Source organism: Mustela putorius, unplaced genomic scaffold, assembly GCF_011764305.1.
Source record: "Mustela putorius furo isolate JIRA1106 unplaced genomic scaffold, ASM1176430v1.1 tig00000145_pilon_pilon_pilon, whole genome shotgun sequence".
Taxonomy (NCBI): domain Eukaryota; kingdom Metazoa; phylum Chordata; class Mammalia; order Carnivora; family Mustelidae; genus Mustela; species Mustela putorius.
Window position 1 is genome coordinate 31,970,313 of NW_025421294.1, and position 12,861 is coordinate 31,983,173.

The 12,861-nt window shown below is 42.0% G+C and overlaps 1 protein-coding gene across 1 annotated transcript in view; it reads left to right on the plus strand.

Annotated features, from left to right (window-relative positions):
- FBN2 (fibrillin 2) overlaps positions 1-12,861 on the plus strand; it is a 254,931-nt gene that overhangs the window by 181,220 nt on the left and 60,850 nt on the right. The window contains exons 26-34 of the mRNA XM_004737427.3: positions 631-759; positions 1,519-1,644; positions 3,858-3,983; positions 4,442-4,564; positions 4,729-4,854; positions 5,168-5,293; positions 6,937-7,059; positions 9,345-9,467; positions 11,037-11,162. Of these exons, the coding sequence (XP_004737484.1) occupies positions 631-759; positions 1,519-1,644; positions 3,858-3,983; positions 4,442-4,564; positions 4,729-4,854; positions 5,168-5,293; positions 6,937-7,059; positions 9,345-9,467; positions 11,037-11,162 (1,128 nt within the window). The remainder of the gene's footprint in view (positions 1-630; positions 760-1,518; positions 1,645-3,857; positions 3,984-4,441; positions 4,565-4,728; positions 4,855-5,167; positions 5,294-6,936; positions 7,060-9,344; positions 9,468-11,036; positions 11,163-12,861) is intronic.

A 12,861-nucleotide genomic window follows, 5' to 3' on the forward strand; every position in this document is an offset into this window, starting at 1 on the left:
ATGTAAAAAGTGACAAACACATCATTTTTCTTTATTTTTATTTTGAGAAATAAGTGAGTATTGTTTCCACATCTGAACATGACAGAAGAACATCCCCCGGAGCATGTCGCACGTCCCAGTTATATATGTACGCTGTCTAGCCTGAAGCAGGCTGACTGTGCTGGTCAGCAGCCTCCCCTGCTCAAGGGGACAGCAGCCCCAGCAGACTCCCCAACATTGGGCGGGCTGCTGGAGACAATCACCGCACTCTCACTTGGTGACAGGACTTCATTCCATGTGCCTGCTGCTTCCACACCTAATCACCTGCCCTGTCCGGCTCATGCTGCAGTTGCTCTGTTCATCCCTCTGTTACCACTTCTAAGCCACAAAGAGATATCCACAATTCCAGAATTCTTAAAGGAAAATGCACAGCCTGCCTGTTGGCCACGACAGTTTTGGCAGTTGGGGAAAGGAATGTGCCCAAGGCCCCATCCGCCTGGAGTTGATCTCTGACACGTAAAGCTTCCTGCTGCTGGCCACTGACCTCTCTGGCACCTTCCGTGGGCCGGAGAGGCCACACCTGCCTCACTGCTCTTCAGTACCTGCTCTGCTCATGCTATTTTTTTATTTCTTTTCAACCTTATGAATTAGACATTGATGAGTGCAGGATCTCTCCTGACCTCTGTGGAAGTGGCATCTGTGTCAACACGCCCGGCAGCTTTGAGTGTGAGTGCTTCGAAGGCTACGAAAGTGGGTTCATGATGATGAAGAACTGCATGGGTAAGTGTGCTTCAGCTCTTCCTACCCAGTCTCCAACCAGAGAGCTTGACCGTGGCTTGTCTCCAAGCTGTTAGCTGAATGATTGACCAGGCACTGTGGTGAGCAAGAGAATGGATGTCACTATCAGACAGGAAATCTCCTAGATGACTCTCGGGCAGCTCCAACCTCTTGGTGCCCTCGTGCCAGCGAGACAGCAAGACTGGGTTCTGTTTGTTCACAGAATCTAAAATCAATACAGACTACCCAGAAGGGTTTCACTTAACATGTATGACCTTGTGTGGTGACCCCAAATTTATAATCAGCCATGCAAATTCCATGATATTTATTTGTGTGTTACTACAAACTCTTGGTACTGCCTGTCTTTTGGTCTGTATTTAGTGACTTCCAGGATTCACCAAAGGAGACATAAAAGGTGACCAGTCTATGATTTTTCTTTTACTTTGATTAGTAAAAATAAATAGCAGTGTCTGGTGTCTGGACTTTAGTGTGATGTGAAACTAATATTGTTTATTTTTATGTCATGAATCTGCTTGTTTCATACAAGTCAATTCCCTGGCAACTCGCTGTCTTTAAGAAAAAAACTTACCATTTATTTACTGGTAGTAGAAAAAGTGAGGAGACCATTAACCCATCTCCTCTGAAACTTGTCTCTTATATTTGCGTCCCACTTCCCCCACAGCATAATTTTCCCCCCATGCTGTATATGTGAATATTTTTCTCACAGAGTTCTTTAATTGATCTCACGTTTTTACCTTTCAGACATTGACGAATGTGAACGTAACCCTCTCCTTTGTAGGGGTGGCACCTGTGTGAACACTGAGGGCAGCTTTCAATGTGACTGTCCATTGGGGCACGAGCTGTCACCGTCACGTGAGGACTGTGTGGGTGAGTTTGTCTCCTCAGCACATGAACCCACTCAGCTCACCTGGTGAAGATCATAGAAATCAGTGGTCAATTTTAACAAACTGGTTGTTTTTGGCATGTGCAATCTAGCTGGTTAAAAGTTGGAAATTTAGAACCCCTTTATTTGTATTTGGGCTGTGTCTTTAGAGAATGTCTCAGTGACACGTTTGAAGCTGACGTTGTCCTGGCTACCCACTGTTTGACAGCAAGTGTGCTGGTGGTGGGCCCTGTGGCAAGCCATGGAGTTCCTTCCTCCACAGATGGAATGGGAAAGCTGCTGGTGGAAGGGCTCCTCCCTTGATGGCACGTGTGTTCACCTGTGCGTTCACCTGTGCAGCTACCTGCCATTCATTCAGTGGAGTCTGTTCAACACTCCTATGTTTGTCAACACGGGGTCTGCTCCTTTGTGTGTGAACATGTGAGCTACCTCCTCACCCTCCTGTCATAGAAAAATCCTGGTCTCTGCTGGCAGAGCTGAGGAGAGAACACCGGCTGGTCCCACTGCTTTTCATATGTATACGGAGGCCTCTGGGACTGGTGGGCACAAGCATATTGGTTTTAAAACCTTTATGTTTCCAGGAAACACTTTCTTCACAGAAAATCTTTCTTGCAAGTGTCAACAAATGAAACGGTTTTTAAAACAGAGTAGATGCCACACACACCCCCAATTCAATAGAGAATTTGAGAACACCTTTCCATTAGACATGTATTTATTTATAAACCCTATTTATATTGTTCTGCTAATACATTAGGTGAATCTTAAATCATACACTAAACAGACATTTTTAAAAGGTAAATTGAAAAAGTTTTGAAGTTTTTTTTCTTAAAGATTTTATTTATTTGAAAAGAGCCAAAGAGAGAGCATGAGCATTGGGGAGGGGCAAAGGCAGAAGCAGCAGCAGACTCCTCATGAAACAGGGAGCCGGACATGGGGCTGGACCCTAGGACCCTGGGATCATAACCTGAGCTAAAGGCAAATGCTTAACTGACTGAGCCACCCGGGCGCCTCTAAATATTTTTATTTCACTTTAAAAATGGTACTAAAACTTTTTCATAGAGGTGATTACAGAATATTTGTTCATCTTTCTGATTCAGTGAATCAGAGAGCTCTTTCTAACTTGAGTTTTAAGGACTTAAAAAAATTTTGTTAGTTTTCATGGATCCTATATTTGAAAAAAAAGTACCCCTTACAGGTATATTATAGAAGATGCATATTTTTGCAAATTTAATGATCATAGATACAAATCCACATGTCACATAGTCTTATTGGTAATTTTGAGACTTTGAGATGAAGGTCTTATTTTACCTGATTATAGTGTTACTGTATTTACCTTATATTGTGTCTCACAAGTAGGTTGTATGCCCCTATTTTCTTGCTGTTCTCTTATAATTGCATTAATAGCACTACTTGATTCCACAGACCTTTGCAGAAGTTTTTATAAGACACCTGCCTATCTTATAAAGATTAGTGGTTTTAGGTATTCCAGATTCACCTATCGAGGCAAACTAAACACTGTAAGATGGAAACATATAAACAGTGCAGGCCCTGGTATCAGGCCCTGTGACTTGGGGAACCAGCCATCTTCCCTCAGGATCCTCCACATTATGCAGGCAACTCTTGACCATCTAATAAAGACCAGGTGAGCCTGCCAGTGTAAATTTATATATTAAATATTAGTAAGTCTTATTTCTGGCATGTGCTACATGTGCATGGTCTCATGTTCACGACCCACATGTGGCTACTTAAATTTAATTAAAATTTGGTAACATTAAAAATTTAATTCCTGGGGCACCTGGCTGACTGAGTTGGTAAACCATGTGACTCTTGATTTTGGGTTTGTGAGTTTGAGCCCCATGTTGGGCAAAGAGAGGACTTAAAAAAATTAAGTTTAAAAAATGTTTTTAAATTTTGATTCCTTCATCATTTGGTTCATGCTTCCAGTGCTCAATGGCAGCAGTGTATTGGATAGCAGAGATATGGAACATTCCCATCAGTGTACAGAGTTCTCCTGGACAGTACCATCTTAGATAGAAATACAGATAGCAGTATTTTCTTTGAACATCCCAGGAGATCAGCTTCCTTCCCTGCAAAGTATGCAAACCACTGTGGGGACCAGCAGTGGCATGCAGCATTTCTTGGTGCTTTAAGTGATGTGGTTACTGCCAAGACATTAATGTTATGTATCTTTTTATAGATATAAATGAATGCTCCCTGAGTGACAATCTCTGTAGAAATGGAAAATGTGTGAACATGATTGGAACCTATCAGTGCTCCTGTAATCCTGGGTACCAGGCCACGCCAGACCGGCAGGGCTGTACGGGTAAGTATCCACCAGAGGGATCTACAACTTGCATTTCTAAAAATGAGTCTAGGACAGCTCCTGGCACTCACTGAACTTACTGTAATGAAGCCAGTGGAAGTCCTTTGTCTGAAACACAAATCTCAGAATGGGGCAGAGCTGTAGGATGCCACTGTCTTGTGGTTTTGCAGAGGAGTCTCTGGTTTTATCATGGAAAACATCCTTAACTTGTAATGACTGCATTTCTGAGTTCTGTAATCTTGGGCTCCTGGGGCTACATGTCTGATAGAATGCTATCTGAAAGGAAGTAAAAAGAGCTAAGAAAGATCAATGGTAGAAAGATAAACCAACGCATGAGTGGGGAGAGAAATCCAAAGCCATTTAAGCATTATCTGTTTAAAGAGAAGAAAATCTCGCTACTTTTTTTTTTTTGAAGGAAGTAGACCTGACAAGTAATAGGTCACATGTTGTTTTCACAGATATCGACGAGTGTATGATTATGAATGGAGGCTGTGACACGCGGTGCACGAACTCAGAAGGCAGCTATGAATGCAGCTGCAGCGAGGGCTATGCCTTGATGCCCGACGGGAGGTCGTGCGCGGGTACAGAATGGACTGGGGGGGGGGGGTGAACCATGCACAGCTCACTGCTGGTACCTCACAGAGCTCGCTCCAGATATCTAGAGTGGGCCTGGATGGGAAACGCAGTATTTGAGCTTACTCAAAGCCAGTCTCATTCTTACTTAATGCTAATCTTCTGTCATCAGATATTGACGAATGTGAAAATAATCCTGACATCTGTGATGGCGGCCAGTGTACCAATATTCCTGGGGAGTACCGCTGTCTGTGTTATGATGGCTTCATGGCTTCAATGGACATGAAAACGTGCATTGGTGGGTGCCATAAAGACAGGATAAATGTTACGCATCTATCTGCACACACACAAGTGCACATACATTTAAACATGAAAGAAAGAGGCTTTTTCAGTTACTTTAAAAATTTAAGCCACTGTATTACAGGGTGGGAAAGCTGAAACAGAAGAATTACTTGAACATAATTCTAGAAAATAATACTATGTCTTGCAGATAGATTATGTTTTAACTTTTACCTGTGTATTTCAATGTTATGCTCTTCAGTTTAAAAGAGAGCTTTCACATTCCTAGGATGAACAAATATTAACCAAACTATTGAAAATAAATTTTCTAGATGTGAATGAGTGTGACTTAAATTCAAACATCTGCATGTTTGGGGAATGTGAGAACACCAAGGGATCCTTCATCTGCCACTGTCAGCTGGGTTATTCCGTGAAGAAGGGGACCACGGGATGCACAGGTAGGTCCCACACTAGAGCCCCCTGTTCTCTGGCTTCTCCTATTTCAGAGGCCAGCCTTCAACATCACGGGGTCCTTTGCGCCTATGAGACTGTGACCCACACCAGGGGTGACCACGTGATGAGCACATGCCCCAGGGCATGTGTGTGGGGTTTGTCCCCTCTCTGGTGGCACAGTGCTTCAGCCACCCTGCCACGGAGCAGGCTGCTGTCCGCCTGCAGAGTGGGGGCAGGGCCCTGGTGTCCAGTCCCATGTGTTTGCCGAGTAGTAGCTGCTCTTCGCACTGCTCTCTTTCTTAGGAGGCCCGCTGCCTACACAGAAGACACAAGGAGAGAGCACCACAGACCCGGAGCCATTCCTCTTGTGGCTTGTTTTTGCAGCTCTTCTGACTGGGCGGAATTAGTGTGGACTTCTGCTTAGATCCTTTGACTTCCTCTCCCCCATCTTTTCCCCTCTTTTTTCCTCTTCTCTATTTGCTTTTGCCCTCTCTTGCCTCGGCCCCAGTTGACCCCTTCTTTTCTCTCTCCACTTTCTTTCCTTGCTCACCCCATCTACTTTGTCTCTTGTTACCTTTCTCTGTTAAATAAGTTGTGAGCTTTTGCATAAAATAGGCGGGGAAGTCCCAAGGTGAGCGCTTTGGACCAGGTCTTCCTCATTGTTCAATTTAAAGCCATCATTACCATTTTCTCAAGGCAGGTTGTGGGTGGCTTGGACTGCAGCCTGGCGCTTAACCTGACACCTTCAGAGACAGGCGGGTGAGGAAGAAGGGGTGCTCTGCATGTTCACCGCTAGGAAGGTTGATGCAAAGCCAGTCACTCTGTGGGTGTGTGTGTGCACGCATGTGTGTACACACATGTGTGTGAACATAGGATTGCAGTATCTACGATGTGTAATCATTGAACTGGGTGGAGAAGATTATTCTTTCTATTCTGGGAACCTCTGGCGAACCAAAGCTACATAGTTCATATGTACATATATGAACTATACATATATACATATACATGCATATGCATATATAATGTGTATATATCTGTGTGTATGTATAGATGTGTGTTTATGTCATGAAAGCTTCTCATTTTCCAGGTATAATTTCCAATGGGTATTTTTACACATTCTCAAATAAAAGCTGAATACACCCTAAAATGATAGTTTTCAAAAACTTTATACCTATACTGTATCGATTCTAAAAATGACAAGAATTATTACTTACTTTAAGTCAGGTTTATTTAAATCTTTATGAAAAACATGTAATAAATATTAATAGGAAAGAATTGGAGGGTCTTACTTTGGAAATGCAATTTCTTTTGACATCTTATAATCACGCCTTCCACATGGAGTTTTTTCTGGGCCCGGGCAGAGAGGAGAATGGGGACAGACACATGTATCTCCCTTGGGGGAGTCTCTCTCTTCTACCGGAAAGTGACAGGCAGTTTCCTTTAGTAGGGAAAGGCTTGTTTGACTTGGATCATAAACTTCCAAATCTTCTTGGCGCCTACAAAATTAAAAATGATGTTAGTGTTTTTTTTCCATACCAATTTAGGTATTTCCATGTTTACTTTAAAATTTTACCTGTGCAGAATTATACTTGGAAGTAGATAATGAGCTTTATATTTAATTTTCATCGCATTAACTGTGGCTTCTCAGATGTTGACGAGTGTGAAATTGGTGCCCACAACTGTGACATGCATGCCTCCTGTCTCAACGTCCCGGGAAGCTTCAAGTGCAGCTGCAGAGAAGGCTGGGTTGGAAATGGCATCAAATGCATTGGTGAGTTTGCATATATGAACAGCCTTTGCTAGGACACAAAATTCTTAGAGGCTTTTCTTTGCACAGTGGTTAACCCACGTACTTGAATAGGAACAAGCTCTTGCCTTTCATTTATTTTCTTGAAAATTAAAGACAATCTTTAGTTGCAAGGTAATTCCTGCCTAAGAGTTTCCTTTAACCTTGGCATAAATTATCACATCACAGCAGTATGCCTTGGCATCTGCTTTTTAATGTGTTGTTGCTCAGTAAAAATTATTTGATGTGTAGCCAGAAATCCAAATAGATGTATGATGAAAAATGACTTATGTATTTTTCCAGTCTTTTCATACAGCAATCAGTGAGACTTAGAATCCAGTGAAACCCATGAAGGAAATGGAAAGGTTTTATCAGATAATCTCAGTCTGTACCTGGTCAGTACCAGCTTCTTAGTAGAAAATAGAATTCCTCTTCCAGAGAAAACAAAAGGTTTTGCTGGATTCCAGGAGGTCTGATTGGGACAGAGGAGATTAGAAGGGTGGGTGCCATTCTGCAGGCTTTCAAGTTGCTGAGCTGGGGTCTCCTCAGTCTTTTCTAGCTGGAAGGCGGGAGCCTGATTCTTCCCCTCACTACCCCACATAGCACTGCTTCCTATGCTCACTGTTTTGCATTCTTGACCAACAAAGCCGTGTTCCAACTGGTTAGAATTTTCCAGGTCAACTTAAAGCAGAAAATAAAACAAGCTCAACTGACCTCCCTAGGATTACTCACTAAAAGCTTATAAGCCAGCAGAAGGCATTGAAGAAGAGAGCCTTAAGATCTGTTAACAGTAACATCAGTTAATTGAAATATACTCTCTTCAGGTGTTTTATACTTGCCTAATGTGTAGGAGCTGACTGTGAATATAAATGATCATACTTCCCAAATAACTTTGCTAAGTAATGTTCTCTGATGGCATCATTCAGTTCACTAGCTACCCACTTCTGGTCCAGCCATCACTGTTATCATTAATCTTGCAGGTTTTCTTTTTTTTCTTTTGTTTTGTTTTTGTTTTTGTTTTTTTTGTTTTTTGTTTTGTTTTCAGCCATATCCCCATTCCTGTTTTCTGGCCCTATGGGCTACTGGTTTCCTCTTTTCTAGCCTTCCTTTTTTGTGTTCGTCCATCCATCACTCAGGCCAACTATTGCAAAATACAAAAAATTTGACTGTGTCCAGGTACTTTTACTCCAAAACATCATCCAAATTCATTCTCTTCTTTCCATCTCCATCCCGCTGCTCCAATCTCAACCATTCTCCCTCCTCCCATCTCTCTCTGTCTCTTCCTCTCTGTTGGAGGCAAAAGGAACATCCTCATAGTCTTCTTATTGCCTTGTTGGTCCCATAATCCATTCTCCACATAGCAGCCAGAGAGATCTCTTAACCCATGAATTTTTATCTCTTTACAATTGTCATCTGAATCCTCAAATTGAGGATAAAATGTAGCTTCCTTCCTGTGGTTTACAAGATCCTGTAGTCTCCTCCCATAGCTCTCCAGCTTCAGCTTCCATCAGCTCCAGCTCCTACTTTCTATGTTATCACTCTGGCTCCCTTGGTGTCTTTTATCACATTGAGATCTTTTCTGCCTTAGCATCTCTAAATAAGCTATTCCCTCAGGAAGGAATACCATTCCCTGCTTCCGGACAACAGACTGATTGATTGTTCCAGTGTGAAGTTCACTGAGAACTCCCTCCCCAGTGGGACCTTCCTTGCTCCTACAGACCAAACGAGAGGCCCATTTTACTCCCTTTTTTCCATGGGACATACAACATGTTTGACATAATCAGTATTTTTGTGTTTAGCATGTTTCATTTTTACTAGACTAGACTCTGTGAGATCAAGAATTGGATCTTAGTTTCCTTATCTGTTCAAGGAACTTGAAAATTCTTTGCTAATTGTCCTGCTTTGAAATTTGGTTCCTGAATTTAGAATTCGACACTTTTTTCTGGATAAAGGAACCAGTGATCACATCTGTGCCCAGTAGGATTCAAAAGGAAATCTAGCACCAGTTTACCTTTTAACCATTAAAATTCTAGCTTATTAGATATCTCACAAATATTTTTGTTAATCATTTTAGCCCCTGTTTATAGAACTAACATTTTGGATTGTGGGCCTGAGATCCTAGAGAATTAGAATTGTGACCTTCATGTAAACTAAAACAAATCCTATTTGTCCACCATACACTTAAATTAAGACAAATGAAAATCTGTCTGTGTGTTTAAATGTCCCATTTTTGTTTTTGAACTTGATCACTCTCTTCTCTTGGCATGCAGACCTGGACGAATGTTCGAATGGAACCCACCAGTGTAGCATCAATGCTCAGTGTGTAAATACCCCAGGCTCCTACCGATGTGCCTGCTCTGAAGGGTTCACTGGAGATGGCTTTACCTGCTCAGGTGGGTGAGAGTCCTCAGGTGTGCTCTGGCATGGTTTTCATGGAACACTCCCTAAGCTTGCCCTCTTTGAAGAAAACTGTAGTTAAAGGGGGGGTGGGGAATTCCATTCCGATTTTTATCACTAAAGGAATGACATAAGGGAATACTATTCAGTGTCTTAAGATACAATATACATTCCACCCAGTCACTGCTAGTTCATGTGTTCCTCAGAATCTCAGGTCATCAGACTGTGTTGAAAAGATGAAATGAAATCACACAAGTGAAGGGGTTAGGAAAACACATCCTAAGAGTTCAGTAAATATTAGCTGCTACTGAGCTGCTCTTTGTTTTGCATTCCTTGAGAATAAGACATTTCTTCTTACACTCCTGTGAATGACTGCATCATCTTGCTGGATATAAAGTGTGCTACTTTTAAGATTATGGAGATTGGTATTCCTCAGTTGAATTTCAGCACACACTTTAAACCCCCAGTTAAAAGACAGACTCTAATTGTGTTCTAATTATTGACTTCAAAAACACCAACTCATAATTTTCAGATGCTTCTTTAAGAAAACATGCTTATTTAATATTTAAAGCCTCATTACTTTTCAGCCTTGACTTATTGCCGCTTTGGTTGCATTTCTCAGCAACTGGTTGTGAAGGACAGGGAGAAGCCTTGGCAGGAGTGCAGCTACACTTAGATGGTGGCCCAGCCACAGGGGCTGCATTCTGACTCCTCTTCGTCTTTTTTTTTTTTTTTTTAATATTTTATTTATTTGACAAACAGAGATCATAAGTAGGCAGAGCAGCAGGCATGGGGCCAGGGGGTGGGGGAAACCTCTGCTCCCTGCTAAGCAGAGAGCCTGATGTGGGGCTTGATACCAGAACCCTGAGATCAGGACCTGAGCCGAAGGCAGAGGCTTAACCCACTGAGTCACCCAGGTGCACCCTGTTCCTCCTCTTCTGACCCGCACAGGGTTGGTGCACTAATAAACAAAACCATGCACAACAGGCAGCTAGCACTCTACCTGGCAGATGTTAGGCTCTCCATCCACATTGCTTTCTGCACTACCCCTTTTTCCATTGGATAGGATTAAACAAATTGCCTGGTCTATGATTCCTGCTCATTTGCGTAATTAAGAGAAAAGTATATTAATACAATCGTAGTAATGTGAAAAAGGCTCTCATATAGTAGGTAAACATACTTGAACTAGTAACAAAACAAGTTGTTAGTTCACTTGAAAGCATTATAATCTTAGACACCCTTTTAAGAGTGATTTCAGTGTTCTCAGTCATCTGTCAATGATGTTGGTGTAATACTGATGCATCGAGGTAGCATGAAAAAGAACTAAGTTCCAAGAGACACCTGCCTTCTTCCTGTTAATCGGGTGATAATTGAATTTCAGGGTTTAGGTTAAACAGCTCTGTTAGCAAGTTGTACACTTTTGTTTAGGGGAATGTGACTGAGTGTTGTGCTATATGTTCATGAGCATCCACTCCGGCCAGTAATGTTGACTTGTTTTTAGAGCAAGAAGAAGCCAGGTCCCAACAAGGGGAACTTAATAGAGATGTCATTCACTTCTCCCACAGATGTCGATGAGTGCGCAGAAAACATCAACCTCTGCGAAAACGGGCAGTGCCTCAACGTCCCGGGTGCCTATCGCTGCGAATGTGAGATGGGCTTCACTCCAGCCTCTGACAGCAGGTCCTGCCAAGGTGGGTCCCTCTGACTCCAGCTCATTTCCAAGCTGGATCGGCTACAGCACATGAAACCACAAAAAGGGCTGGAACGGGTTCCACCTGGAAGCAGAATACACAGCACATGCTGCACATATAAAAGTCATTCGTTTAAGCATGGATTATTCTGCCGAATGAATAATGATGAAGGCGGCTTTCATCTCTTATGAAGTTTTCCTGGCCAAGAGCCAGCAGTTGGAAGTTTGGCTCATTCCTTTTTTTGTTTTTTTCTTTTTAACCATTTCTTTTTTCTTTTTCTTTTTTTTATTACTAAATGAACAACATGTGGAAAAACTATTCAGCTTTTTAAAACTAGGAGATACTATCTCCCCTAGTCACTGCTACGTAATGTGTTTATGAAAACCTCCGTAGCTTGTGTTGGGCATTTATCTTCATGTGTTAGTGTGCTCTCTGTCTGTCTGCAACTGGAAGTCCTCCTCGGAGACTCATCAAGGCCTGCACCTTTTGCCTAAGAGCAGTGTGTCCTTCCTTAAGTGGTGACATCATCCCTCTTTCCTAGAAGTGGGACTTGTGACTACTGTGATAGCTCTCCAAGAAAAAGAATGTGGATTTTCTCTTAGAGACTCAATTCGCTTTGCATATAGTATGGGCCATCACTGTGTTCATGTGGAGTACATGAAATACACATGAGGAAAGGAAAAAGATTAAAAACAATTAATGAACCAGAAGGCTTTAACAAAACTAATGATTCATAGAAAACCTTTAAAAAAAGTAACTCAGGCTAAGTGCTGGGCAAAGATTATAAAATGAAACCAAGATTACTGGCTCTCCCTATGCTGGTGTCTAATCAAATGAACAGAAATAGCAAGTACCAGCATACATGCACATGCACAGCTCACCAGTGTTGACCAGACAAAAACAAAGCCTACAGTCTAGAATGGCTCAGAGTAGAGCCTATATCCATCTCTCTGCCTGAAGTGGTATTGAAGAAAGGAGGTGTGCCTAAAAGGTCGTGGAAGTTTCAATACATATCCACCAATTTTTAGAAACTCAGACCAAGAGAATGAGTAGTAAACCCTGGGGAAGATGATACTAGAAACTGAAATTATTCATGCTTCGAACTGACCTGTTAGACTGAGCTGAATCTAATGCATTTCATATAAGGCCATTGTAAAGTGAACTTCTTTTTTTTCCCCTAGTCCTGGTTTCTTGTAAGCACCATAGCTAATTAATAGAAAATGTGAGTCAGTGTGGTTTTGGGATTACATGATTTATTACTCATTTCAACTTGACATGAGTTGGTGGGAAAAGGAACAAGTCAGCAGTAGCCAGATACTTTAGCCAATGTAAAATTTCAAAAAAATTAATTCTTCGTGCCTAATAATTTCCCCCTTCATAATCCTATTTTTTTTTATCTGTGGGCTTGGCCCTTCCAGAACTTTGCCCCAGGCCTTTGGTGAGGTGAGGTAGTATGTGTTCATTGTACTTGGTTCATATATTGGTTTTTCACAGTGTATCATTGCCAGGGAGGGAAACACCTCTTGCCAGGACAAGAGAAAGGCCCACAAGTTGTTCATCCTCAGTGATACCCTGCTCCGCTTAGCTAAATGCCAAATTTTGAGATCCCAAAATGTAATTCCTTGGTTCTGCCTCTTTCTAGTTGATGTTGTCTTATCCCTCCCTACAAGATTGGCCTTATCTAGACAGTTTTTCCTAT